The sequence below is a fragment of the Camelina sativa genome, chromosome 5, assembly GCF_000633955.1.
Source record: "Camelina sativa cultivar DH55 chromosome 5, Cs, whole genome shotgun sequence".
Classification (NCBI taxonomy): domain Eukaryota; kingdom Viridiplantae; phylum Streptophyta; class Magnoliopsida; order Brassicales; family Brassicaceae; genus Camelina; species Camelina sativa.
The window spans coordinates 34,167,438-34,193,240 of NC_025689.1; the positions used below are offsets into that span (position 1 = coordinate 34,167,438).

Sequence of the window (25,803 nt, forward strand, 5' to 3'; positions counted from 1 at the left end):
TTTTTTTTTTTTTTTTTTTTTCAATTTCAAATTCAAATTATTTTGTCTTCTTCATGTACTACTGAGTAAACACATTACTATCGAAATCGATCTCTTAACCAAATTTTCGCGCTCGGTTCGTCTTCGCTGTATCTCCCGGAGCTCCGGGACTTGGCTCGTTGCGCCGGCGGAGTGATATGAGGAGCCTATTGTTGATTTCAGTGGTCGTGTGTTGGCTATGTACAGTCGCGGCGGTGGTTCGGAACGGATCTAGCGACGGATTCCAGAAACCTAGAGATACTGACACTGTGATATCGTTTCTGGAGAATAAATTGATGGCTTCTTCGGCTCCCATGGTGCCTCTCACCTTGATTCAGGGAGCTGACTCCAAAGGAGCTGGTACAGTATACAGTACTATCTCTCTCTCTCTCTCGTTTCCACTATCACATTGACCTTCTTAATCCACAATTCGGTCTCGATTTTGGCTTTCTTAGTTGGGATTTGAGATCTAAGGGAGTTTGATTTTAAATTTTGATGATGATTAGTGTTTTGTTCAACTCTAAATTGGTGCAGTGTGCTTAGATGGGACGCTACCTGGTTATCATCTAGATCGTGGTTTTGGATCAGGTGCTAACAGTTGGCTTATCCAACTTGAGGTTTGTGCATTTCACAGCTTATGTTGTACTATTGAGGGTTGACTTGGAAGTAATTAGAAGCTAGATTTCAGTTTTTTTTTTTATAACTGAATGAATGGTTTAGGGTGGAGGATGGTGTAATAATCATAGGTGCTGTGTGTATCGCAAAACAAGTCGGCGTGGTTCCTCTAAATTTATGGAAAAAGCTTTGGCTTTCACTGGAATTTTGAGCAATAAACCTGAAGAGAATCCTGGTTTGTCACTTTTTTGTGCAATGTGTGTTATTATGAAGCAACTGTATAAAATGCACGTTATTGTATTGATTCTGTTTGTGGAGTGGCTTGCAGACTTCTTTAATTGGAACAGGATCAAGTTGCGTTACTGTGATGGTGCATCTTTCTCTGGTGATAGTCAGGATGAGGTTGGTCAAACTCAATAGTATATTGTTCTATGAAACCTAGGATTTTTCATGAATTCTTCTTAGATCATGTCTTCTAATTTTGTTACAATGGCGGCTTGTATCTAGGGTTCACAACTTTTCTATCGAGGACAACGAATCTGGCAAGTGGCTATGCAAGAATTTTTGTCTTTAGGCATGCAGCAAGCAAATCAGGTCTTTGCATTTCATTGAGTCTATCAGGTTATTGGATTTTGTGCTCTGGTTCATGTTCTGTTTGTTGTTTTATCTAATCATTTGCAAGTGAATATTCATCACAGGCTCTGCTTTCTGGATGTTCAGCTGGAGGATTAGCTTCCATCTTGCACTGTGATGAGTTCAGGGAACTTTTACCTAGTTCCACGAAAGCGAAATGCTTAAGTGACGCTGGAATGTTTCTGGATGCGTATATCTCTTCAACTTAGCTTTTCTTTTAGGAGTAGAATTTTTTCTTTAGAAAAGTATTCCAAACTTGAAATTTTTTTAATGGAAATTGCAGAGTGGATGTCTCTGGAGGCCACTCGCTTAGGAATATGTTCGAAGGTGTTGTTACAGTTCAGGTAATCTCAGATTCATAAATTGATGAAATGGCCATGACTAAAGTGCATAAAACTTACTTTATCTTAAGCTTACTGTAACTCTTATATCCATGTCTCTGTTAATTTATAGAACCTCCAAAAGGACTTGTCCAGTACTTGCACAAACCATATGGATCCTACTTCGGTATATCTATTTCACTCTATTAATATCACTATTTCATTAGCAAAGTTTTCCAGTAGACAAGGGTTGGGAGAGAATCTTTTGACATTATCCTTTGTGCCCTTTCTCTCTTCGTCAGTGCTTCTTTCCCCAGAACTTGATTTCGGACATCAAAACTCCAATGTTTCTTCTCAACACAGCATATGACTCTTGGCAGGTAATAATCATGTCTTTCATTTCATTTCTGCTCAGTGTTTGATGCTTGAGAAAACACATATGTATGAACTTTTTCTGTCAGATCCAAGAGAGCTTAGCTCCTCCAACTGCTGATCCAGGCGGCATTTGGAAGGCATGCAAGTCACATCACTTGCACTGTAATTCATCACAAATCCAATTCTTCCAAGGTGAAGTTTTTTAATTCACGCTTGTTAGTTATCTTCACTCTCTCTACTCTATGCTGAGTCTGCTCAATGTTGATGGTTCCCATGTCATTTTCCTTTGCTTACACCAAATAGACTTCAGGACTCAGATGGTGCTTGCTTTAAACTCATTCTCCACATCTGACCAGAACGGTCTTTTTATAAACTCTTGCTTCGCGCATTGTCAGACTGAAAGACAGGACACCTGGTTTGCTCAAGATTCTCCCCAACTAAACGGAAAGGTAACATTTGCTCCTCCAAAACCATTCATGTGGTTTCTATCTCAATGTAACAATCACAAGTTTGTCATTTTTATCAGAGAGTAGCAGAATCTGTAGGTGACTGGTACTTCGACCGAGCAGAAAATGTCAAAGCCATTGACTGTCCTTATCCGTGCGACACAACATGTCACAATCTGATTTTCGAGTGAGTAAAACGTTAAAACCCATATCTCTGAGTCTTTCAAACTTATTTTGCTTGGAAATATCCTTCCATATTTATCCTCAATTCGAAATCTGTAACATTCGTGTATCTCAAATGAGAATCATTTTGTTTGTCGATTCAGATCATAATTTATATTGGTGTAACCTCATTTTCCGATTGTAATAAGCTTTCCTTTGATGTTTATGTTTATCGATTTTTTCTTCATATATATTCTTTGTGCAGTTTTAATCCGTCAGCTCTAGAGATCTCAGCTTCTTCAAGGTTTTGTTTTCCTCTCTTTAGAGCCTCTCTGGTCCTTCTAGTGTTGACAGAACTCATCCTCAGATTCTTAGTTTAGTAGGTATAGTGAAACACTCATTCTTTTCATACCTCATTATCTATATAAACCATTGTCGAATATAGTTAGTGACAAAATCCATGTCATTTACATAGAATAGAATATCAAAAAGAGAAAAGAAAAAGAACATATTCCTTTATTCATTGGACTCTAAACACAAATCGTCCGAATCTCAAAAAACTGATCATGAACTCTTCTTTTGAGAGATGTCCCTTTTTGTTGTATTTTGAAATTCCAATTGTTTAATCGCTTTATTTTTCACCTTTTTTGCACCACACTGAAGCGCACGCGAGGTAACATATTGCAGATTCTATCTTGTGCTATAAAGTGTTAAGCTTTACTTCAATACACAAACTCGATAATATTTCGCAAAATTATTTAATTCACCTAAGTGACTGAAACTTCTCCATCGTCCATGAAACACAACTATTCTTATCGTATTTACAAACCCACAAAACGAACTCGTGAAATCTCTCAAACAAAAACATCAAAAGCCTAAAAATATAAGTACTTAGATAAAAGTAAAAACCTAAAACAATATATAATTAAGAAGCATGATGACGTGAAGCAGAAGCTAAAGCTACAGCTTGTGCCCACACCTTCAATCTCGCCTTAACCTCCTTTGGATCATCACCTAATTCAATAACCAACAAACACACATAAAAATAATTATCTCAGAGACAAAATTCAAACACATAAAACAAAAAGTATTATTCATTTACCGGGACTGGAGATACGCCATGTGGCGATGGGTGAGTTGCCGCCACTACTAGTCTGAGTATCGAAATTAGACCCGGCTGACACTGAGATCCGACCCGGAACCGGAACCTCTAGTTCGAACCCTAGATCTCTACAAGCTTTCACTTCTTCTAACCCCATCCTCATCGACTTCTCTCCTCCTTTAGCTCTCGTTAACACCGTTAACCCTTCTCTCCCACCGCCGTCATACTCTCCGTTAACTCCTCTTTTTTTCTTTTCCCTACTTACCCTCCTTTGCCTCCGCGAGTTACACTTACTGCTGTTACTCTCATTCCCATCTAACTCGCCGGAGACTATAAGTTTCCTTCTCCGACGAGATGGAGTCACCGGAAGAGAGTAAAACCCACGTGACTCTTTGTCCGAATCAGACTCTCGAACGTTCTCTTTTCCTTCCCCATCATCGGAAACTTCTCCGTCAGCCTCTGCTCCGTCGACGAAACTCTCCACCGACGTGAAAACACACGAATCTTGCTGATTATTCTTCGTGGCTGCTGCTGCTTCGTCTTCGTCCACGTAAACAGAGTTCGTGCATATAGACAGTCTCGACAGAGAAGAAACCGTCACTAAGCTCTCTTCTAACGCCATGAGAGAGAAGAACAAAAACTAGAACAAAATGAAGAGACTGACGTTTGGAGTGTCCCACTATATTACGATCACTTTCATTTATACCCCAAGTCTCGGGGTTTATGTTAATTACGCTTTTACCCCTCTTTTTGTTTGAAAACTGCAATTATTTATTTCTACTTTAATCCTTTTTTTGAGGGTTAAAATATCTAAACTCACTTTGTTTGATTCTATCATTACTAAAATAGTCGTCAACATACTATAGTACAAACTACAAATCACTGTGTTTATTTGAAAAACATTGGTCTTACGTTACTTTATTTAACGCGGAGCTTGAACGACTCTGTTTTCTTTATTACGGAAAACAAAATCCACCGGAAAGAAGATTTTTATTCTATTACATTAAATGTTTAAACAAGGTAATCACGTAGTTAGTGACCTTTTTTTCTTCTCTCTTGTCCTTAATACGAGATTGATATTATTCCATACCAGTTTCCAAGTTCATCGTTGCTCTAAATAAATAAACAAGTGACACGTGTACCTCCTTGTTACTTATAAATGCATAATGCCATAATCCAATATCGGATTCAGCTTTAACTAATCGACCGTTAATTACATCACTAATGAACCATATCGTTATCCGTTAACGCGGTATCGGCATAAGATAAAACAAATTCACGAAACTATACCTTTGTACTCCTATAATTAACTTGATATTAATGACACCTATAATTTCGCTTCAACAAGCTGGTTTGCTAGACTAATTTGTTGCCTATGTTTAACATTGATTCGGGATATACAAATCGCAATCGAATCAAGTAAATCAATTTTGTTAATACTATTTGTTTAGCGGCGGCTAAACGCACTAATGAACCTAACCTATATATAGACCACAAAGCTGGATTGAAAACGGATATAGATATCAACATCAAAATCAATAACTACCATGCAAAAATCACGTGACATGTTATAATTATCCCAGACCAAGATCAGTTAAGCCATTATTACAACGTCTATATTTTTGTGGGGCGAATTGTGTGTAGATAAACATGTATATGTGTATGGAATTTGGATTGCCTTCAGCCCTCAGGTGTGTTGTGTGGTGTGCATAGATAAAACATACTATCATTATCGTAATTAATATAAGCGCATTTAGTCTTGGCATGGACGGTCCTTCTTTGTCTCGTTTGTGTCTTTCACACTTTTTCTTTTCTAGTTTCCACACTTCTTCGTGTGGATCCGATCTCACTTTTATAAATTTTGTTTTTGAGCATTTTCATAATCACCTAAAGAAAAGACAAATTAGTATTACTTGACTTTCATATTTTCAATTGTTTTCTAAAAAAAATAATGAAAAAGATATGAGCGTGTGTCAAGTGTGTATTTTGTATTAGGTCATCTTATCGCCGTCCCATTGTACGTTTTACTAATATTGATTTAATCGCTTTCTAATTAATTGAATAATTCTGATTAGTCATATGATGGTGGATTTGTTGTTAAAACAAGCGGAGATACCATAGCCGTTGGCTATTATGAAAATCAAAGCCTAGTCTCTAACTTATGGGCCGGGCCTAATTCTTAAGAAGCATTAGCCCATTAATTACCCTGTGTAAAAACGTCACACAGTGCTAAAGCTTATATCTAAAACAGCAGAGCATGTGGATTCGTGAACTTCTTCTTTTGGACTACTTTGCTTTCTCTCCGACGACGATCTTCGTATAAAAAAAACTTACTCCAGCGGGAAATCGACTTTCAAATTCGAAGGATTTGGTCGATGATCCTGTAGATTCGCTAATTTAGAAGTTTCTTCTTCCTCATCGCTGTTGATTTTAACCTAAATTTTTTCATCTGAGCGAAAAGAAATGGATTCGGATGCTGTGAAGGAGTTTATACGAAGGGAAGTTCCCGATTGGGACGATGAGGTGGTGTCTACGGCCAGATTCAAGGCGTTTAGTGGACAGAGATACGATTGGGAACTCAAATTTCAGTTTTGGCGCGATTTGATCCTCAAGGTTTCGCGTCAGTTCGGTGTGTTCATCATTGATCCTGTTCAGGTATGGTACATCGCTTTTTGATTCTGGATGAAATTAGTAGAGAGAACTGATTTTGTATTTTGTTTACAAAGGTGAAGAACGCGTGGTTTGATAGAGGAGGTATGACGCCTTTATGCGTTGATCATGTACTGGTGAGTTTTTAGCATTTAGTGGCGAAAGAGGATTTTTTTTTGTGATTGATTACAAGTTGCTCGTTTTTTTAGTTATTGATGCATAGTGAAGGTGATGTGGTGCGGGTTAGTGATCTTGATGACCCCGGTAGTGGCCGTATATCTCGTTTATTTAGGACAGTAAGGAACTTGGTGGCTCAACCGTCAGTGACGCAGGGAGAGATTCTGGAAGATAAACTTGTTATTGTTCCACTCTTGAAGGTGCCTCTGTGTTCCTTCTCACTTTTTAACCATATAAGTCGTCAAGCTTATCTTTTGTATCCTTTGTATAGCTCGTTTGCTAATAAGTGAAGAGTTTTCAGTTTATTGTACATGCTTGTGGCTCATATAAGTAAGTCTTTGTAATGGTCTAGGAGAAGGCGGCTGATGTGGTGAATATTTTGTCTGAGGGACACTGGACTTCTACTTGTGTTGTCACTCTGAAGAAGTTCCGGAGTTTGTGCAGCGGTTCGAATGAGGCATCAGCTGTTTTGAGTCACTTGTCAGGGTGTGGGAAAGCGCATAAAATCTCTATCAATCGGGGAGAATCGATTGAGGTTGGTTATTTATCTATCTGATAAATAGATTTGTTAGTCAGTTAGTATAGTATCTATGGATTTTAAATGAGTACTGTTCCTTGAGATATATCTAGTCAATAAGGCATGTAAGTATCTTGCTTGAATTTTGATGTCCAAAAAGTTTCTCGTTTAATTACACATTCTGGTGAAGAGATAAAAGAAAGAGGCCAATTTGAGAAGTTTCGGAAATTAGACTTAGTTCAGGTCAAGGCTTATGCTCAGTGTCCGAAACCAATATACTTATACTTTGCAGGGTGTTAAAGTGTCCATATCAAAAGCAGCACTGCCCAGCATCTCGAATTTAGACTGTGACATTCTGCACTTGCTAAGGACTACAGAAAAGCTTCAAGATCAACTTGAAGTGATGGACCAACGTTGTGAAACGTAACACCTTCTGATTCTTTGATCTTTATCGAAATGGTTTTATTTTATCGTACATTGATCATAGCTATGGAAAAAATAATTTAGCTTTACTTCTTCATATATGGTTAAATATATTGAATTTAAGTGTATTTGAATCGTTTTCCCTTTTTTAGGTCAAAGAAATCAGCTTTGTTATCTCTAAAGTCTGGACACAAGCAAGTTGCTCTAAGGCATGCAAGGCAACTGAAGCTGGCGAATGAGAGCAGAGAAAAATGCACGTCACTTCTGAACAGAGTAGAGGAAGTGTTGAACACTATAACAGATTCCGAATCGACGAAAATGGTAAACCTTAGGAAAAACTCGTCATGTTTGGGTCTATGTAGTAGTATCAATCATGGATTTAGAAATATCTCTGTGTGTTTGGCAGGTCTCAGAAGCAATCAAAACTGGAGCTAAGGTTATGAAGGACATCAAAATCAGTGCAGATGAAGTTCATGACTATTTGGAAGAACTTGAGGAAACTATTGAATCACAGAAGGAAGTAGAAAAAGCTCTTGGTGAGTGGTGTTTTGTCATTTAAATACATGTACGATTACTCCATCAACTTTTATGTTTAACTAGATTCTCTGTTAATGTGGCAGAGTCAGCTCCATATTCAGATATTGATGACGAAAATATCGAAGAAGAATTATTGGAATTAGAGATGGAGCTTGAAAGCGAAAATTCCCAGGTCCGACCAGGGACCTCAGATACTGCAGATTCACTGACTGAGATGTTATCAGAGCTTAAACTTGGCAATACGAAACAAACATTGGAAGAGCAAGCTACTGAGCCAGTTCGGATGAAAGATACCGGAAAAAAGATTCTTGAAGCAGCATAGCAGAACAATATACAGTATCTTCATTCTGGTGCGATTTCTTCTCTTCTTGTTGTACTATGAGAGGAAAAGTCACTCAGTATCATGTAAATAGATTAGAACCGGGTAAAGTCAGTTCTAGAGTATTTGTAAGCTATGTCTTTTGTTGGGATCCTAGAAACAAAAGCTTCACTCCTTTGTGTAAAACTCAAGAGCTTGTTTCATAAAAAGAGCGGAAGCTCATATTTTATAAATATTACTCGCTAGTCACGATTATTAGTCTTATAGCCCCTATCCTATATGTTACATGATTTACAAAAGCTGGCACTACAAAAAAGAGAAACTTGAGGAGATCCTTTTATGGTAGTTGTTCTGATGTTGTTGTGCTCTTGTGGATCTGTACGATTCACCTTGAGATGGCTCTAGTGTTCTTAAGAAGAAGAAGACCATGAATCAGCAGGTAACTATCACCACTCTGTTTACTCATCTGCTCACGGGTTTCCAGATTCTTTAACCGAGAGAATTCCTCCATCTGTTAGTGGTCCTTGATTTCTTGTGTAGGGTGTTGCTCCATCTGAATTTGACAAAAATGTTGGGTTTGGTATTTGGTTAGGGAAAGTAGCACACGATGGCGGGACAGATTGTAGGGAGCATTGTTCCGTTGGAGTGAAAGGAGGAGCAGAGTTTTGCATTGGCATCATTAGTCCAGGATGGTTGAGAAACGTTAGCGTATTAGCTGAATTATTAATCCCAGGCAAGCATGCTCCTAAAACAGGCGCAGGCAGACGCTGTGATGCACCCATTTGCATTCCCATACCCATTGCTACACCCATCTGAGAGTAATGCGGCCCCAAAGGCAACATCATTGATGGTGCAACAAATCTGTTACCCATCGTCATCATCTGCAACCCCTAGATTCATACAGGTTACAACAAGATTCTTTAAATTGAATTTGTTATTTGATTTTTTAATTTTATTATTATACCTGAACTTGAAGTTGAAGATTCGTCATATAATTGATTGCTTCATCCAACATTGATTCGTTGTCGTCCTATGAACAACATTGAGTATATAGGGTAATGTAAGTAATGGTAGAATAACCAGAAAGCTTTTTAGCTCTTTCGAAATAAATAAAAAAAGTTGGTTCTTATGACAAACCTTCTGATAGTTAGGTAGTAGATCCTGCAAAGTACGCAATTTCTTGTTGATATCGTTTCTTTGCTTCTGTTTTCCACAATACTATATACGGATGTATCAGATTCAGTATATATGCACTAGTTTGCTTTGTAGCTTAATGAGATTACTTACTCTTTCAGGTGAATCATAAGCTTCTGCATTTCGTTTTCTTTTGACCAAAGCTTTTCTTGTTCTTGCAGGAGGAACTCGTCGTGGCCTCGCATCGTCTGACTCGTCATCTAGACTCTGCGTTGAGACAAAAAAAAAACTGTCTTCATACAGACCAGAACCTTACAGATAAACCAAACCAACGGAATCTGTGAATCAATCCACATACACTGCTTAGATACGTGGATCCTTCACTGTCTTCAGTGAAACCTGCGGAGGAGGAAGCGTCAAAGCCCGATCCAACCGTCCTTTCAGCAACCACAGATTGCTCATCAGGAGGTAGAAACTCGATCTTTCGGTTATCATCATAATCAACCATCATCCTCTTCGATGAAGAAGATTTCAAAGTCTCAATTAAAGTTGAATCATCAACATGTTTATTGGTTTCCAGCATGGTCGTTTCAGGAAGAGGAGCAGCAACATGATTTTGTGGAACAACCTGTGTGTCTCCGAGATTCTTGATGGCACCATCACCATGGATGATACTCTTCATGAAATCCTCGTTATACTCGGCCTCATACAAATCCATGATTGATTTCGTACGTTGATTGTGGAGAGAAACGTTGGATCTTTGGCCCTTGGCAAGAATCTGGCCATTCTCAAACACAAGCTCCATATACTGTTGATCGTTTAGCCTGCAAAACAATAATCACTAGATAAGAACATCATCAACTACATAAATTATATATGTGTGTGTGTGTGTGTGTGTGTGAGAATCTAAGATTGAAGAACTTAATTTGGTATGAAGGTTGATGATGGGGAAGTCATATTTGTTGTTGTCTTGTTGAATGAACCGAAAGGCTTTTTGTTTTTTACTTCAATGGAAAGGAAGTAAGTGAAAGCTAATCTTTTCTTTTGTTGTTGTTGTTGTTGTTGATCAACTTCACACTTCTTTCTTATATTTTGCTTTTGTTTCTTTTTCCTTTATTTTTCTTTTCTTTTCTTTATAGTCTTATAATTAATTATTATCTTTTTCAACTCTTTTCTAATTTATTTTTTCTCAGGTGCTCTAATTTCTTGAGTACAGTAGTACTACTACTGTTCATATATTTCTTGTACTAGCTAGGTCGAATCTTAGCATCTCTGAGATTTTTTCTGTAGTGTTTTTATATATACATATTTCGCATTAGATATGCAAGGGAAGGGACTATAGGGTAAACAAAAAAAAAAAAAAAAAAAANACATGATGAGTCAGAAATATCAGATCGTTAGCAACATAGACAAAATATCTTTTGTAAAAAACATCAATGAAACAACAAACCTCACTTTTCACAAACCGATAAAATAGATGATAATTTCAACAAACAAAATTATACAGAACGACAAAAGAAAAGAAAAACAAACAGTTGAGGAGAGAGAGAGAGAGAGAGAACGGGCCAAGAAGCCCACGTGATTGTGGGAAGAACAATTCACAGTAAAAGGACAATGAAGGAATGGGCCGGGGCCCACCACAAATATTAGTGGCACCCACAAGGGGGTGTTTTGGCAGCATTCTTCACTTCAGAAAGGGAAAAGTGGGACAAGTCATAAAAGAGGTAAAATAATAAAAAAGAAAAGAGAGCGTGAAGTTCACGTGATAATCACGTGATTCTTTTGTACATTTTCTTTTTCTTGTCCCCTTTTGCATTGTACTTAGACATATGTCCTCTCCAATACAGTGACTCACTCTCATGCATTCTTTTCTTTTCTCCCTCTTTCTGTGTCATCTACTCTTTTCTGTACCTATTACATAATCTTTGGTGTTCTCAGACTAGGCGGAGGTTCGAACTTCAAAGTACATCGCAAACACTTAACCAACGTAGTACCCGGTCGTCAACACTAACCAAGCCGACACAAAACTAGTTTGACCGTTAAAGAGTTATTCCCAAAAGAAAACGAGCGCTTATCATACTTCAATATTAACCTTGTGTAATGTGAAATTGTTTGGGCCTATATAGAGGCATATAAAGGCTTTTTAACCTTGTGTAATGTGAAAACAACAAAAAGAAAACTATGTAATAGGCATCGACAGGGGAGAATCAAATGTCATTTGGAAAGAAAATGAGGCCATAATAAAGAGTCCAAATTTAAAGGGAAACATAATGTCACACACCCACACGTATCATTATCATGTTTTAAGATTTTGGGGAATTTATTAGTATTTCTTTTACAAAAAAAAACAAAACCAAATCAATCACGGGGTTAGCGCGTAATCTAAAAAACCCGAAATAATAATTGAAATTAAATATAGTATCAATACTTCTATCAAAAGGCACGCACGTAAAACCTCAATAGTAGTAACACGCACGCACACACCCCGTATCTTGCTTTTACCTAGTTTCCATGCATTTTCATATTCCATTAATTAATGTATAATGTGTATTAAGAGCTTCAACAAACTACTAGTATAATAGTCTTCTTAATTACATGAAAAGAACATCACTAATAGTCTAATAGTACCTCATTAGATTGCCCTCCTAGACTACTTTAGACTTTTGAGACCATATCTAAATCTTCCTCTACTTTCTAAACTTTGGATTTGATTATACAAGACATGTTTTCGCTCCCGTTTTAAGCGGAAATCGATATTACACATACTTCTTCTGATTTTTGCACCGAGCCAATAAGATCATTGTAAACTTAAGTAGGGTTTAGGTACTACTACAACATTCTTTTTCTTCTTCTTTTTTTTCTTTCTTGTCACAAAGGTAATATAAAAAAAAAATATCATCAAAAGTTAACATTGTTGAGTCGTTTGATTGTAATAAATAGACACAAATTCTTCTAAATAGAATTACAGATGGAGATTCAACCAAGAAGTATTGGAAAAAGGTTAAATAATTTGCTACTCCATTTAATTTGCTTAAAAATAAATGATGTTTCTAAAATTGAATTACACGCTATTTGGTTTTAAATCAATCGTACTTTCCCATAAGCTATACTACTTACTACTTGATTTTTTATTTGTAAAAAAACGTGTTAGACGTAATCCACAATCATTTATTTATCATAATAACAGTCTAATTTTTCATTGTAAAGTAAAACTGGGGGAAGTAAATAGAAAAGAGATTTTTTTATAAAAACAAAAAGCAAACATATATCTCGTAAAAAGAAATAACGGGAGTAGCTTTGAAGTCATTCATCACTCGTCAAACAAAAGATTAGAAGGCGTATCACTGCACTGTATAATGTGTTGTACATATTTATTGTTAAACCGTAAATAATTTATAGGTTAAAACAGTTTCGAGCCTAAAATATATATAGAGGAGTGGTCAAAAATCGATCTCTTTCTCTTAGAATAATAATAATTGGTCTTGCATATTGGTATGGTCAACTTTGTGACAAGAAAAATATAACTATAAAGATAAAGAAACAGAAAACGAGAAAATGGAATGAGTTGGCTAACAAGGGAGGCTACAAAAGAGTCACGAGACATGCAATCATCCTGATTTGAAGCCAGCCCATGTTTTTACTGACAAGCAAACACATTGCAGTAAAGTCGAGTTATCATAATTTATGATAAACATAAAGTAAATTATTAGATTTTTTTTTTTTGTTTTTCAAAAAAGAGGAAAACTATCTTACAACTTAATGATTTATAAAAGGACCAGACATTATCATTAAATCTTGAAACTAAAAAACTATGAGTGCCTTGAAAATCTGAGAGTCACTACTGTTTTCCTTTTGAAATATTTGTCTCCGAGACCTCATTCTCCATTTTCTTATATTGTAAACTGCTATGATTTAATTTGCTTATAATTGACTCCTTTTTTATCTACTTCAATCTTAGAATAAATCGACTTCTCTTTATATCTTGCTTTTCGCTTTCATAATTCATAAAGTTTATACCTATCCATAGAAAATACTGACCAAATACATGAAACATATTGGTAATCTAGAAACAAAAACAAAAGAAGAGTAGACGATAACATTTATATTATATAATGAAGGGGACAAAAAAAATGGTGTAGAGAAAGGTTTGAAGAAGAAAGAAAGAAAGAAAAAAAAAGTGAGGAATGGTGATGATAATGGTAGGGGTGGTGGGGAACATATCTCTTCTTTATCTTTTTTCACTTGTTTTTTTCCTCTCTCTAAAAATCATCTTAACAGCTATTTTTGGTTCAAGCTATATTTATTTTTTCCCTTCTTTCTAAAATCAATTTTTGCTTCTCCAAACCAAACGGTATCTACGCAGTAAATGTCGGTCCTGATAATTAACGTCAATGTTTTAATGTTTCGGGTTCAAAAGATTTGTATGTGCTAATGTGACCTTAGTGCAGTAGTAGGGGGTAAGTCCATTTGTAGAATGCACTATCACATCAAGGATCGAGTCTTGCTTCCTATAAATTTAGGAATTTGGCTAATGGGCCGGCCAGTTGTGATCCAATAGTTGACAAAAAAAAAAAAAAATTTGTATGTGTTTATATTAGCTCATTGATAACGACACTTTACAAAAGAGTCAAGATCGTATCAAACCACTATATGACTTAAGGGTTGATTAAGAGTCATATAGTATAGGTTTTGTAATTTGTTAAGAAACTAGTTGCACATATATATATTGACTTAACTTAGACCTATCAGAACTAGGTTTAGTTGTAAAAAAATACCCTTGGAAAAAAATCTTCCAATTATAAAAGAGAAAACTAGGAGTTCTAATCATATTGATTGGTCATGAAGAAGCTAATAAGGAGTGATTGTAAAAGAGTAGAAGTGGAGGCGACAAAGTGAGCAAACACGTGGAAAAAGGCACGTGACGTGGGGAATGTGAAATGTTGTCGATGGTGTTTACTGTCTCGTGCTTGCAAAAATATATATGTTTTCAAGTGTGAGAATTGTGACGTATCCTCAGTCCTTTAGTCCATAGGCGAAGCATCTCTCATTAGCTCCTCTCTTTAAGGTTACGCATTCATTACTCATGCTTCCCTTGCCTCCCTCCCTCTTCTCTCACTTTTCTTTCTTCTTATTTTTTTTCTTTTCGATCTCTTTATTTGTTTCTTTGCTTGTACATAACGTACAAAACCAAGGAACATGCACTTTTTCTGGTGACCGAAGTTTAATAGTATATCAATCGAAAATGACTATACCATATACATATGTTTTGTGTTTATATCCAAATGCAATGAATATACACAAATAGAATCTTGATCCCAACCAAAGCGACACCGTTATATTAAAGTCAGTATTTGTATACCAGCGACGGATAACACACCAACATGATGTGTTTTGGTCTCTGGCAATTTTTTATATATATGAAATTTGTAATCATCATATCATACGATGAAATCTACGGAAGCAAAATATCTGCGTCAATTAAAAATTAAGATTTGTAGGAGATTAGCATCACGTTTATTCACTTTGATCGATTGTTACACACATAAAAGGTTGGTAAGTTGGTTTAATATTGGAAAAAATATAGTAGTGGTTGGACTTGACCATAGATGCTAATGCTATAGCTTTTATGATTATAAGATAAAGTGATGCTATAGCGACGTGGATTAGAATCATGCGAAGCCCAAAACTCTTGTCATGCTTAGATACGATGGAATCCACGTAGACTATATTTTTTTTTTTTTGGGGGGTCATAATTAAAGAACATCATTAGAGAGTTGATGACGTAAACGAGACGTGTTTAGCAGTTGATAATTAATTTTAACAGACGTTTAATTAGAGTATTGTTTTAGTGCTTTGAGAAAAACATTTGTTTTAAAGTGTCTCTCGGTTATAAAAGAATGAAAACCCTTAATTATGGAAGTGGTGTTTGTCGAACCCACGAATGCATCAATGCGCGTCACGATAATCTCATGCATTGAACTTGAATTAATTAGGCCGGATTAATAAATGTTTTTTCTAACAATTTAATTTGTACTTTTGGTCTATACTGTAGTATTTATTTAAGAAATTATGTTCTTATACGGTTTAGAGCATACTATATATCTCCAATATAATTTCTTAAATCTAAAGCTAAAATTTGATTTTTCATTTTTTGTTTGTCTCATTAGATATGAAGCCAAATCAAGCACACGATCTTAGTCATTTCTATATTCTTTTTAACAGATAAATTAATTTAAACATATAACTAAAATAGTAAAATCCAATACTAATACTTCCTCTGTTTTACAAAGAGTGTCATTTTGACACATTTCACACAAATTAAGAAAAGTTTGAATTATACTTATTTGCCCCTATTTATTAAGTGATTAATGATCAAAATTCAATGAAAATAGCTTTGGGTTTAGGGGTAAAAAAGAAAATTTAGCATTAAAACACTCATTGGAAATGTAAAATGACATTTTTTGTGAAACAAGAAATTTTCTCCAGAATGACACTCTTTGTGAAACAGAGGGAGTACTAGTAAAGAAATCAGACAGTCTTTTTATTAGTATAGTAGTAGTAAATTTTGGTAAGAAAAAAAACAAAAGAGTACTAGGAGTCGAGTATTTTTACTACACATTGAAACAATCAAAAAATTAAATTAGAACACACCCAGCAAAAAAATCCGAGCACAAAGTCAAAACCAACACTTTGACCAAGTGTCCGACTGACACGTGTAATTTGTCTGCTACATGGACAACATCTTTAACAACACTGTCTCATCATTCCACCATCTCCATATTTTTATATAATACTATAAAAAACCAATACTGCTTTGTATCAGAAAGACCATTTCAATATTACTACTTCTTCCTTCTAAGCAATATTTTACTATATTACATACAAAAGCAAAAAAAAAATTCCTCGTCTATATATATAACACACACGTTCAAATCATTAATCACTTGTTTTAGATAAAATCATAGAGAGAGAAATAAAGAATAATGGGGAGAGGGAGAAGCTCATCGTCTTCATCGATAGAGAGCAGCTGCAAAAGCAACCCGTTTGGTGTGTCTTCGAGTAATACTCGGAACTTAAGCACGGACCTGAGGCTCGGACTCAGCTTCGGATCATCGTCAGGACAGTATTACAACGGTGGAGAAAACCATGAGTATGGTGGAGTGGGTGTGGCTGATGAGGAAATGATGATCATGGAAGAAGAAGATCAAAACGAGTGTAATAGCGTCGGAAGCTTCTACGTGAAGGTGAACATGGAAGGAGTTCCTATCGGAAGAAAGATCGATCTTCTATCTCTTAATGGATACCATGATTTGATCACAACTCTCGACTACATGTTCAACGCCTCAATCCTTTGTAAGTGTCCACACACAAACTCACATATATCTTTGCATGTTGACTAATACTTTAGTTTAGTATTGTTAAGAGAGAATCATTTGATGATTTACCTGATTAAGATCATATAATTAAATATAATAGATACCCTTCCAACAACTAGTTATATCTCTTTGCATGTAGACCAAAACCATTAATTTAGCATTTAAGATGGTAAATAAGATTGAAAAACTAATGGTAATAATTTGTTAAAACAGGGGCTGAAGAAGAAGAGATGTGTAGTGAGAAGAGTCATGTGCTAACGTACGCAGACAAAGAAGGTGACTGGATGATGGTTGGAGATGTTCCATGGGAGTAAGTACTTTTATTTATCTATTAATCTCTTATTAAACATTTTTAATACTAGTATGTTTATAAAGGACATAATGATTATGTAGAAATCTAATTAAGGGGACTTAATTGATTATTGTAGGATGTTCTTGTCTAGCGTGAGAAGACTGAAGATCTCAAGAGCTTACCACTACTGATGTTTTAAAAAAGCAAAGGGTGTTGAATCTAGGATTGACCAATACAGTGGTGTGGGGAAAAAGTTAGTTTTGTCTTGATGTAAATCACTTGTTCGAGATTTTATTCAAATTTTTGTTTCTAGTTTATGAATTACATTATATAAAAAATCGGTTGTAACTTGTAAGGAGGCAATTTTTTCAAACAAGTTTTAGCTAATGCAAACCCTTTTCAGTTCACTAAATTTCATTTGAGAATGTTATATGTTTTTGGTTTATTAGAACTACTTTGTAGTCATAAAATATCAAGTATTAACAAAGTAAAACTAGTTTTTAACCAAATCAAGAGATTGAAGACAATTTCCATATATTTTTATTACTTTTACTGAGTAAACAACACTGACATACAGTTAAAGTTATGGAAATTGAGATCGAAAAATAATTGTCAAAAAATTCCAAAAGACTCTGTCGGAGATATTACACTTGGTTTCCGCTCACCAAAGCATTAAAAAGCTCATACAAGAAAAAAACAAAAACCAAAAGAAAGAAAGAGAAAAATAAAAAAACTCTTCAGCCACTCTGATTATTTTTTCTCACTGCACACAAATTTACAAATTACAACAAAACAGCAAAAAAAAAAAATATGAAAGCATATCACTGTAAGAAAACGAAACCTCCGAAGGAAAAATTGGAATGAGAAATCGAAAGAGGTTTCTTTAGAATCAAGCAAACTGTTTTCAAAACTTTGACAGTAACTTACCAAGAAAGTAACCATGGTGATCTACCTAAACCACTTGATATCTCCAGATGATTATTTTCCGACAACCCAAAACAATCAGATTGATGTTCCGGGAATATACTCTCTTTCAAAGAATCACAAGTAATCTCCGGGGAAACCCACTGTGAATAGCCTCTAACGTTTGAGCATTCCCATGGAGACTTCTTCGAATTCTTCTTCTTCAATGTAAGAGTGACATTAATGAAACATATATTCTTGAACTCATCTCCTTCTATACCTTCAAGAAGACCCGCAACACCGATCCCACCGCCATGAACATTCTCAAACGTTATTTTCTCGATAACTGGGAGCGCTTTTGGATCAAAATCTTCATCAGGATGTTCACCGTACTTACCTGTGAACCTTATCGCTTTCTTTACATTATCGAGCTTCACGTTCAAGATGTGAACGTTTCTGACATACCCTCCTCTTCCTGGAGAAGTCTTGATCCTGATTCCAGTACTCGAATTGAATAAATGTAAGTCTTTGATATATACTTCGGATACACCTCCTGACATTTCACTTCCTATTGAGACTCCTGAGCTTGAAGTAGTTTGACCTGTTAACCTAATGATCTTGATCTTGGAGCTTGGTCTTGCGTAAGATATTCCATACTCATCCCATCCACTTTTTATCGACACTAAATCATCTCCGGTAACTATGTAACAATCCTCTATGCAAACATTAGTTGATGAGTCTGCAAATAGAAACAAAGGTAAATGAGGGAAATGATTTGACAAGAGAACTGTTCTTTTGCTACATTTGACAAGAAAACACACCTGGATCAACTCCGTCTGTGTTTGGAGATTCAAGAGGAGCCAAAATTGTAAGATTCTTTACAACAACATCTCTGTTCAGACAAAAAACTTCATATCAGAACATGAAAAGAGAAAAATTTGGCGGAATTTTCAAAATCGAATCATGCATAATAAGAGTGAGCTGACCTGCAATAAACAGGATGAATGTTCCAAAACGGCGAATTCAGGAATGTGAGGTTTGAGATGATCAGACCAGTAGAGTTCATGAGCTCAACAAGATGAGGTCTTGTATAGTTTAGCTCTCCATTTCTAAACCAATCCCACCATACACTTCCTTGACCATCTATTGTCCCGTTCTCGCCTATAATTTTTGGTAGTATCATCAGACAACATAGCGGAGACTAACATCATCGGTTCAATTCATATAAAAGCTATACTAGTAGTAGTACCTGTTATGACTACATCTGTGAGATTCTGACCATATATAAGACTCCTATGCCTTTGACCAGGTAGTTCCCTTCCACGTCCATATGATGGTAATGGATCAACCACTGGCCAATCCTCTGAGCTCTGAGCATTAATAAAGTTGTATAAGTGATGATGATCACAGTTCATATAACAAAAGTGTATATGCTTGCAACTATTGTAAAAGGTGGTAGAGAGACTTGCCGTTGATCCGAGAATCGTTGCACCTTTATCTAGCCATAAGGTGAGGTGACTGATAAGGTCGAAACTCCCAGTAAGCCACTGACCAGCGGGAACAAAAAGCTTGGCACCGCCTTTATCAGAGAAAGAATTGAGGTAGAACAAAGCATTCTGAAAGGCTTTAGTGTTAAGAGTCACGCCATCACCAACGGCTCCAAACTCTGTAATGGATACGCTGTGAGGCCGGTGAAGATTCGCTAAATTGGAATATTCACAATGCAGGCTTCCTCCAACACTACTAGACCAAGCACCATAGAAGGCTTGTACCAAGAGCACATACAAGAGCTGCAAAGCCAAACATTGTCTCAATCTTTTAAATGGAAACTCTGATAGATATAGCAAACATAAGAAGCACAGTGCGGCGGTGTGAGTCAAAACATTTCATCTCTAAAACTTAGCAATGAGCAAAACAGTGAGAACATTTATTTCTAAATACAATGTTTTCCAACTATTGTAGAACATTGTGATCCTATGATGTTCTCTCAAGTCTCTAAGCTATATGGGAACTCTGATAACACACATAACACACAATAGACACTGGAGGAAGCAAAGTTAGGTGTGAGAACCACATTTTTAACCTAAGGCAAACATCAAATCAGGAAGAAAGATAAAAAATTTTGAAGAGTGAATTATAGGATAATAATTTCTAAGCCTAACCTAACCTTTTTGACAAGATTTCAGATCTTAAAGACAAAGATGACCAGATTAAGAGAGACAGAGGATTGGGAGTGACAAAGTTATGTCAAAAAGAGACTTACAAGGAAAGATCTCTTCATATGAAAAGAAGATCTGTGATCTCTCTCTCTCTCTCTCCTTAAGCTCCCTCCTTCCAGGAAACCTAAATTAAAAAAAAAAGATCTTGACAAACAATCTGAGAGATCTCTCTAAGCTCCTTACTTCCTTCACTCAAAGTCACACAGAGATAGTGAAAAAAAAATCAAAAGTTTTGGGAAAGAAATGTTATCTCTCTCTCTCTCTATCTCTATCTCTATCACTATCTATCTCATAGCCAGAGCAAGTTGGAAAGAGTGATTAGATGGGACAGTGGTGAGAGGAAACTGGGGAACCCACACTGGACAAGAGAATCATTGAAAGAGACCGTTTGTGCCCGCCAAAATTCAAGCAGTAGGTCCATCTCCTCCGTACCCTTTCCCATTATCTTCCTTCCCGTACGATAATGGCGAGATTTAAGATATATACCCAAGAAAAGACTAAAGAGTAAATCTAATTTTAAAAAAGCATAATTAAAGAAGAAGAAGAAGAAGAAGAAGAAGAAGAACATTCGATGATATCTAAGAGTTGTGGAGATACCTTATTCGATGTTCTGTTACAAAGAGACAAATAGGGTCAGAGGGAGAGAGAAAACACTCTGTTTTATGAACTCAAACACTCTGTATTATCGAATCACTTTATTTTTATTTTATTTTTATAAATTTTGGGTGAAGGAAACAGCGTATTTCATGTGATCCGAACTAATTGACTTGTATTTATATATAAAAAAAAAAAAAAAAAAAAAAAAAGAGGAGAAAAATTGACATGAAATTTTCTAACAAGATTGATTGATTGATCATGGATTCTGTAGAAAAGAAAATGTTTTTTGTTTTTTTTTTTTGGGGAAAAGTTTATGTAATATTTTATTAATTTTTTTTTTTACATCTTGTTGTTCATCATCAGTTATAATGAGACGAACGGTGTCGTTTTCATATGTCAATAATTTAAAGAAGAAAATAACGGATCACGTGTCACGTGGCGTGTGTCTCCTCCGTTAGTGAGAGTTGTTGACTCTGCTAATTTTACTTACACACATTCATTCTTCTTCTTTTTTGATAATTCTTCTCTTTCCGCTTCTATATTAAAAAAAGAGTTTAGATCAAATACTACAATATGTAATAATAATAATGAGAAGGTCGAAGGTTAATCCTCTCAAAGAACCGGAGACTTTCTCTGAGGTCCGGAGTGGGGAACCGCTCGACTACTGGAGTCACTTGGAGATACAAAACATCGATAATTACTATACTTAATTACCCCCTTTTATTTAGAACAATTCACCAAACATACCATCATTGACCGGATTATCAGTTGTATTACGCATTGTTTTTTTTTTTCTTTCTTTTATCATATATTACTATTAGTTAGAGACGATCTTGCTTGTGGTTTGGTTTTGATTCTAATACTCATCTGGAAAAATTATGTATATTGTACTCATGAGTATTAGAGAAAATGAAGAATCTTTCGAGGAACCCAATAAGTTTTAACGAGATCATTATAAAATCCTTAATGCAATCTCAAATAATTTTTCTTCAAAATATCAAATCAACGCACAATGCACTTGAGTTAAGGGAGGGAGTGTTTTACAAACAAACAAAAAAAGTAAATGAACATTTTAGTAACTAACTAGTAACTCCTGCCCCAGTAAGTCCATTTCTTGGCAGGCTTTCCTGAAGCAAAGCAGAGAGTACCTGCATCCATCGAAAACAAACAAACATTGAAGCTTTTTTGTATCTAAATTTTCTGAACAAAAAACTTCTCAAAAAGCTTTTTTGTCACTGACCTTCAGGGAGTTCTGGCTGATCAAATGGAGAACACAGGGTTTTAGCTGCTCCAGTTTCACCTTTAGTACGTTGCTTAACGTCTATCTCCACTTCCTGCAACGACGAAATTCATTTGTAAAGGTGTTGATAACTACATTCTCTCACAGTTTGATTCCAGAAGACGGAATTAGAGTTTTTTTTTTTTTTTTTGTCGTAATGTACCTTTTCATCACACCAGGGAGCTAAGATGAGTTTCTTCTCCTTAAGAGCATTGCTAAACTCATCCCAAGTCTTAACCACTTCAACACATGCTTCCCTCTTTTGTTTTGCAACTTCAAACATGTTTTCCTGGATCTTCACAAGCAGTTCCTTAACGTGTTCGACTAAGCCACCTCTTGGGATATCTTCCTTCACTCCGTTGTCACGTCTCACAGTTCTGACCTATGGGGATTCAAACGAGAGATATTAAAAACAAGTTCTGACCTATGGGCATGCAAACCAAGTACTTCACTACTATATATATTCGAAGAAATAGAGGAGATGTCCAACGGACTGACCTGATCATTTTCCAGATCTCTGGGTCCAATCTCAATTCTCAAAGGAACACCCTTCATTTCCCAGTTTGAATACTTCCATCCAGGAGAGTAGTTGTCCCTTAAATCTTCTTCAGCACGAATCCCGGCTTCAGACAAGGCAGATACAGTTGCAATACAAGCATCGAAAATTCCTTGGGTATTAGCATCTTTGTAGGGCACAGGGATCACAACAACTTGCACAGGTGCGATTTTAGGAGGGAGTATCAGGCCTTTGTCATCTCCATGAGTCATAATCATCACTCCAATCTATACAAAGGTTTAAAGTTAAAAAGTTAACAGCTATAGAACGGATGAGGAAAGATTATCTAAGTAGTTCAAGTATTTACCGTCCTAGTAGTGTAGGCCCATGAATTCTGCCACACCATTGCTGTCTCTCCTTTCTCATTCTCATAGTTGATCTCAAACATCTTTGCAAAGTTTTGACCCAAACAATGAGAGGTTGCACCTTGTACACCACGACCAGTGTTGGGAATGAAAGCCTATAAAATCAAAGTTTTAATTATTCATAACGAGTAAATCCGCAAGAAAAAAGATAGTGCCTCTGAAACAAAACACAAAGATTACATACCTCAACACTTGTAGTGTACAGTCCCCCAGCAAACTTCTCATTTTCACTCTTCATACCTTTCACAATTGGGACTGCGAGATACTCTTCATATATGCGACGGTAAAGCTCCAAAACATGAAGGACCTATGAACAATAGAATCAGTATGATGAAACGACTTCTCCTGAATGTTGTTGAACTGCTTAATATAACCCTTTTTTGAAGGGAAAAAAGGGAGAGACTGGATCACATGCAAAATTTTAAATGTTTAAGTTCACCTACCTCTGCATCTGCTTCTTCTTTTGTGGCGTATGCAGTGTGTCCTTCCTGCCAAAGGAACTCTCGGCTCCTGCAATTAAATAGGTCAGGCAATAAGCTATGGCGACCAAACTTCTGTGTGGAAGATTTAAACCCTAACCAAGCCGAATATTGACAGCAGAAACAATGACTAGCTTAAGAAGAAAAGTACTAACATGAGGAACAGAAAATGTAGAAAGGAGAATATGATAATGACATACCGGATAAATGGGGTCGGGTTGCTGAACTCCCATCTAACAACATTGCACCATTGGTTAAGTTTCAAAGGCAAGTCACGGTGGCCCCTTATCCACTTGCTGAAATAAGGGTACATCACTGTCTCACTAGTTGGACGAATGGCAAGTGGGACTTCCAAGTCAGATTTACCCGACTTTGTAACCCAAGCAACCTAAACAAACATTCAAATCTGTCAAAAGAAGGCCTTTTTGTCACAAAGAGAGAATCTTCAAAGATATAAGATATACACACCTCTGGGGCGAATCCCTCAATATGGTCCGTCTCCCTCTCTAAGGCACCAGGAGATACAAACAGAGGGAAATAGCAATTCTTGACCTTCATTTTCTTGAGTTCCGCATCAAAGAAAGCCTAGAAATGGGAGCATGGAAATGAATGAAATCAAAATGATCAAACTTTTCTATATTTCCAACTCTCGATAACACTTCCTATCAATGTAATTGACACAACACACAATATAGAAGTGACGATACTCACATGCATAATCTCCCAAATCGACATTGACCATGGCCTAAGAATATAACATCCAGAGATATCATAGTATTCAATCATCTCGTGTTTACAAACCTGGAAAAAAACATAAAGAAATGCACATGTCATGTAACCTCTTTGGGACAATAAACAGAAGGTCAAAAACAATCATCTTGAGCATAATAAACAAACCTCAGAATACCATTCCCCAAAGTTCTCATCTTTCTTAACGCTGAGTCCGAGTCCCGTTTCCTTCTTGACATCCTTCTTCTTCTTTCCACCCTGACCAGACGTTGCACCCTTTTCTTTAACAACCTTTTCCTTGACAACCTTTTCTTTTACAACCTTTTCTTTCTTTTCACTTGGACCATCCATTTCAAACTTCTTCTTCTGAATGCATTAACAAAAAAACGAAATACATTTACAATCAAAGCTATGTATCACCACCAAGTTCATGAAATGGATTAGTAAATCGCAAGCTACTTCAAGATCCGTGAATCGATTGAGATTTTAGTCAAACGAAAATCGAGTTACTCTCCACTGACAGAGTAAACAAGCAATCTGACACAAAAACAAAAGCCGGAGAAAACTAAAAAGCTACGGAACATAAGAGATACAACAATGGATTAAACTAAAAGACGTCCAAGGGAAAACTAAACGAGTGTCGAGACAATCTTAGACGACAGATTCACTAGAGATATGACCAAAATCACAGTCGATTCACAGAACAATAAGAGAACGATTGAGCTAAAGAGAAGAGGAACGTTACCAATTTCGCCGGGGAGCTGAGAAGAAGACGGCGGAGATGAAAATGAAGCAGCAAAGATAAAGTAGTAGAAGAGAGAGAGAGCAAAGAGCGTTTTAACTATACCAAATTTACATGGGCCAAAGCCCATATTTTGGTCAGTAAGTCAACGCTCGATGGCATTAATTATACTATAGTTAATGGAGAAAAGATGGATTTATATTCTAATCGATCCATTTGCAACTTGAATAATAGTGGTTAGGTCATGGAATAGCTATTTTATTAATCGTCAGCTAATCTCGCATGTCTTATAGTAGGCCTACCTTATATTGGCCCACTAAGGCCCAAAAGTGAAATGACGGTCTAAATCGTAAAATTTTAGTTAATGAGAAATTTAATAAACTTATATAGTATGATTAAAAAAATAAAATCTAACAAGGTGCAAACGATCATTACATGTCAAATTAAAAAAAAAAAAAATGTCAAAAATATGGTCAAAGTAGCGGCTTTGATTTAGTGACAATCTGCCACCACTAATAATTTATGTTGGGTCTGCCACTTAGAGAGATTAACAGTATGTATTTGTTGGTCCTTTCACTCAACTTATCCAATTGTTTTCAAAAGTTAAATTTTAAATATTCCGGGATCATTCAATAAAATACTTCAAATTACTTTGTTTATTTCAGTCTCTTGAGTGAATCTTTTTGTTAACTAATTTAACAACAAGTTAACGACCATCAATTATTTCTATATAATACTAAAATACTTATGATCTTTTTAGTCCAGACATTTATTGAATAGCGATATAAATTTGAGATTATTATGAAAATATGATTATGTTACTAAAATCTTATAGGTTT

The 25,803-nt window shown here is 36.0% G+C and overlaps 6 protein-coding genes and 1 pseudogene across 12 annotated transcripts; 3 read left to right on the plus strand and 4 right to left on the minus strand.

Moving 5' to 3' along the window:
• LOC104788521 (pectin acetylesterase 6-like) lies at nucleotides 15–3,459 on the plus strand. Of its 3 annotated transcripts, none has more exons than XM_019246197.1 (13): nucleotides 15–390; nucleotides 553–635; nucleotides 739–868; nucleotides 962–1,035; nucleotides 1,141–1,227; nucleotides 1,332–1,456; nucleotides 1,550–1,610; nucleotides 1,720–1,773; nucleotides 1,889–1,966; nucleotides 2,048–2,153; nucleotides 2,265–2,410; nucleotides 2,488–2,594; nucleotides 2,835–3,459. In XM_019246197.1, the coding sequence occupies exons 1-13, from the start codon at nucleotides 177–179 to the stop codon at nucleotides 2,947–2,949; spliced, it is 1,380 nt and encodes a 459-aa protein (XP_019101742.1). In that variant the 5' UTR covers nucleotides 15–176; the 3' UTR covers nucleotides 2,950–3,459. The 3 variants fall into 3 exon arrangements, with proteins under 3 accessions (XP_019101742.1, XP_010512591.1, XP_019101743.1); XM_010514289.2 differs by having other exon boundaries at nucleotides 15–378; nucleotides 2,835–2,949; XM_019246198.1 differs by lacking the exon at nucleotides 2,835–3,459 and having other exon boundaries at nucleotides 15–378; nucleotides 2,488–2,801.
• On the minus strand, nucleotides 3,362–4,332 carry LOC104788520. The gene is made up of 2 exons (XM_010514288.2): nucleotides 3,672–4,332; nucleotides 3,362–3,583 (listed from the first exon to the last, which is right to left on the minus strand). Exons 1-2 carry the CDS (start codon nucleotides 4,291–4,293, stop codon nucleotides 3,495–3,497), a joined length of 711 nt encoding a protein of 236 aa, XP_010512590.1. The 5' UTR covers nucleotides 4,294–4,332; the 3' UTR covers nucleotides 3,362–3,494.
• Nucleotides 5,964–8,511, plus strand: LOC104788523 (charged multivesicular body protein 7-like). Of its 3 annotated transcripts, none has more exons than XM_010514291.2 (8): nucleotides 5,964–6,326; nucleotides 6,398–6,457; nucleotides 6,530–6,697; nucleotides 6,850–7,032; nucleotides 7,307–7,437; nucleotides 7,590–7,758; nucleotides 7,844–7,973; nucleotides 8,058–8,511. In XM_010514291.2, exons 1-8 carry the CDS (start codon nucleotides 6,135–6,137, stop codon nucleotides 8,294–8,296), a joined length of 1,272 nt encoding a protein of 423 aa, XP_010512593.1. In that variant the 5' UTR covers nucleotides 5,964–6,134; the 3' UTR covers nucleotides 8,297–8,511. The 3 variants fall into 3 exon arrangements, with proteins under 3 accessions (XP_010512593.1, XP_010512595.1, XP_010512594.1); XM_010514293.2 differs by having other exon boundaries at nucleotides 8,064–8,511; XM_010514292.2 differs by having other exon boundaries at nucleotides 6,404–6,457.
• Nucleotides 8,760–10,497, minus strand: LOC104788522 (annotated as a pseudogene).
• LOC104788524 (auxin-responsive protein IAA30) lies at nucleotides 16,291–17,502 on the plus strand. The gene is made up of 3 exons (XM_010514294.2): nucleotides 16,291–16,780; nucleotides 17,017–17,113; nucleotides 17,232–17,502. Exons 1-3 carry the CDS (start codon nucleotides 16,411–16,413, stop codon nucleotides 17,284–17,286), a joined length of 522 nt encoding a protein of 173 aa, XP_010512596.1. The 5' UTR covers nucleotides 16,291–16,410; the 3' UTR covers nucleotides 17,287–17,502.
• On the minus strand, nucleotides 17,668–20,916 carry LOC104788525 (probable polygalacturonase). Of its 3 annotated transcripts, none has more exons than XM_010514296.2 (7): nucleotides 20,815–20,916; nucleotides 20,262–20,341; nucleotides 19,468–19,788; nucleotides 19,248–19,368; nucleotides 18,985–19,159; nucleotides 18,820–18,890; nucleotides 17,668–18,737 (listed from the first exon to the last, which is right to left on the minus strand). In XM_010514296.2, exons 2-7 carry the CDS (start codon nucleotides 20,277–20,279, stop codon nucleotides 18,019–18,021), a joined length of 1,425 nt encoding a protein of 474 aa, XP_010512598.1. In that variant the 5' UTR covers nucleotides 20,280–20,341; nucleotides 20,815–20,916; the 3' UTR covers nucleotides 17,668–18,018. The 3 variants fall into 3 exon arrangements, with proteins under 3 accessions (XP_010512598.1, XP_010512597.1, XP_019101744.1); XM_010514295.2 differs by lacking the exon at nucleotides 20,815–20,916 and adding an exon at nucleotides 20,575–20,808; XM_019246199.1 differs by lacking the exon at nucleotides 20,815–20,916 and having other exon boundaries at nucleotides 20,262–20,808.
• LOC104788527 (proline--tRNA ligase, cytoplasmic) lies at nucleotides 21,772–25,061 on the minus strand. The gene is made up of 12 exons (XM_010514297.2): nucleotides 24,968–25,061; nucleotides 24,391–24,588; nucleotides 24,205–24,294; nucleotides 23,962–24,078; nucleotides 23,694–23,881; nucleotides 23,458–23,524; nucleotides 23,199–23,321; nucleotides 22,957–23,109; nucleotides 22,592–22,876; nucleotides 22,257–22,475; nucleotides 22,055–22,148; nucleotides 21,772–21,962 (listed from the first exon to the last, which is right to left on the minus strand). Exons 2-12 carry the CDS (start codon nucleotides 24,571–24,573, stop codon nucleotides 21,898–21,900), a joined length of 1,584 nt encoding a protein of 527 aa, XP_010512599.1. The 5' UTR covers nucleotides 24,574–24,588; nucleotides 24,968–25,061; the 3' UTR covers nucleotides 21,772–21,897.

Excerpts from the sequence above, each read along its gene's own strand:
- LOC104788527 (XM_010514297.2), bottom strand. The coding sequence starts at position 24,573 with ATGGATGGTCCAAGTGAAAAGAAAGAAAAGGTTGTAAAAGAAAAGGTT. Across the intron at positions 23,882-23,961 it reads TTGAGGGATTCGCCCCAGAG|GTTGCTTGGGTTACAAAGTC; the intron begins GTGTGTATATCT and ends ATGTTTGTTTAG. Across the intron at positions 23,525-23,693 it reads AACCCGACCCCATTTATCCG|GAGCCGAGAGTTCCTTTGGC; the intron begins GTATGTCATTAT and ends ATTTAATTGCAG.
- LOC104788521 (XM_019246197.1), top strand. The coding sequence starts at position 177 with ATGAGGAGCCTATTGTTGATTTCAGTGGTCGTGTGTTGGCTATGTACA. Across the intron at positions 391-552 it reads AGGAGCTGGTACAGTATACA|TGTGCTTAGATGGGACGCTA; the intron begins GTACTATCTCTC and ends AAATTGGTGCAG. Across the intron at positions 1,228-1,331 it reads GCATGCAGCAAGCAAATCAG|GCTCTGCTTTCTGGATGTTC; the intron begins GTCTTTGCATTT and ends TATTCATCACAG.
- LOC104788523 (XM_010514291.2), top strand. The coding sequence starts at position 6,135 with ATGGATTCGGATGCTGTGAAGGAGTTTATACGAAGGGAAGTTCCCGAT. Across the intron at positions 7,438-7,589 it reads ATGGACCAACGTTGTGAAAC|GTCAAAGAAATCAGCTTTGT; the intron begins GTAACACCTTCT and ends TCCCTTTTTTAG. Across the intron at positions 7,974-8,057 it reads GGAAGTAGAAAAAGCTCTTG|AGTCAGCTCCATATTCAGAT; the intron begins GTGAGTGGTGTT and ends TTAATGTGGCAG.
- LOC104788520 (XM_010514288.2), bottom strand. The coding sequence starts at position 4,293 with ATGGCGTTAGAAGAGAGCTTAGTGACGGTTTCTTCTCTGTCGAGACTG. Across the intron at positions 3,584-3,671 it reads ATGGCGTATCTCCAGTCCCG|GTGATGATCCAAAGGAGGTT; the intron begins GTAAATGAATAA and ends TTATTGAATTAG.
- LOC104788524 (XM_010514294.2), top strand. The coding sequence starts at position 16,411 with ATGGGGAGAGGGAGAAGCTCATCGTCTTCATCGATAGAGAGCAGCTGC. Across the intron at positions 16,781-17,016 it reads GTTCAACGCCTCAATCCTTT|GGGCTGAAGAAGAAGAGATG; the intron begins GTAAGTGTCCAC and ends TTGTTAAAACAG. Across the intron at positions 17,114-17,231 it reads GTTGGAGATGTTCCATGGGA|GATGTTCTTGTCTAGCGTGA; the intron begins GTAAGTACTTTT and ends TGATTATTGTAG.
- LOC104788525 (XM_010514295.2), bottom strand. The coding sequence starts at position 20,785 with ATGTTCTTCTTCTTCTTCTTCTTCTTCTTCTTCTTTAATTATGCTTTT. Across the intron at positions 19,369-19,467 it reads CAACGATTCTCGGATCAACG|AGCTCAGAGGATTGGCCAGT; the intron begins GCAAGTCTCTCT and ends ATTAATGCTCAG. Across the intron at positions 19,160-19,247 it reads CACAGATGTAGTCATAACAG|GCGAGAACGGGACAATAGAT; the intron begins GTACTACTACTA and ends CAAAAATTATAG.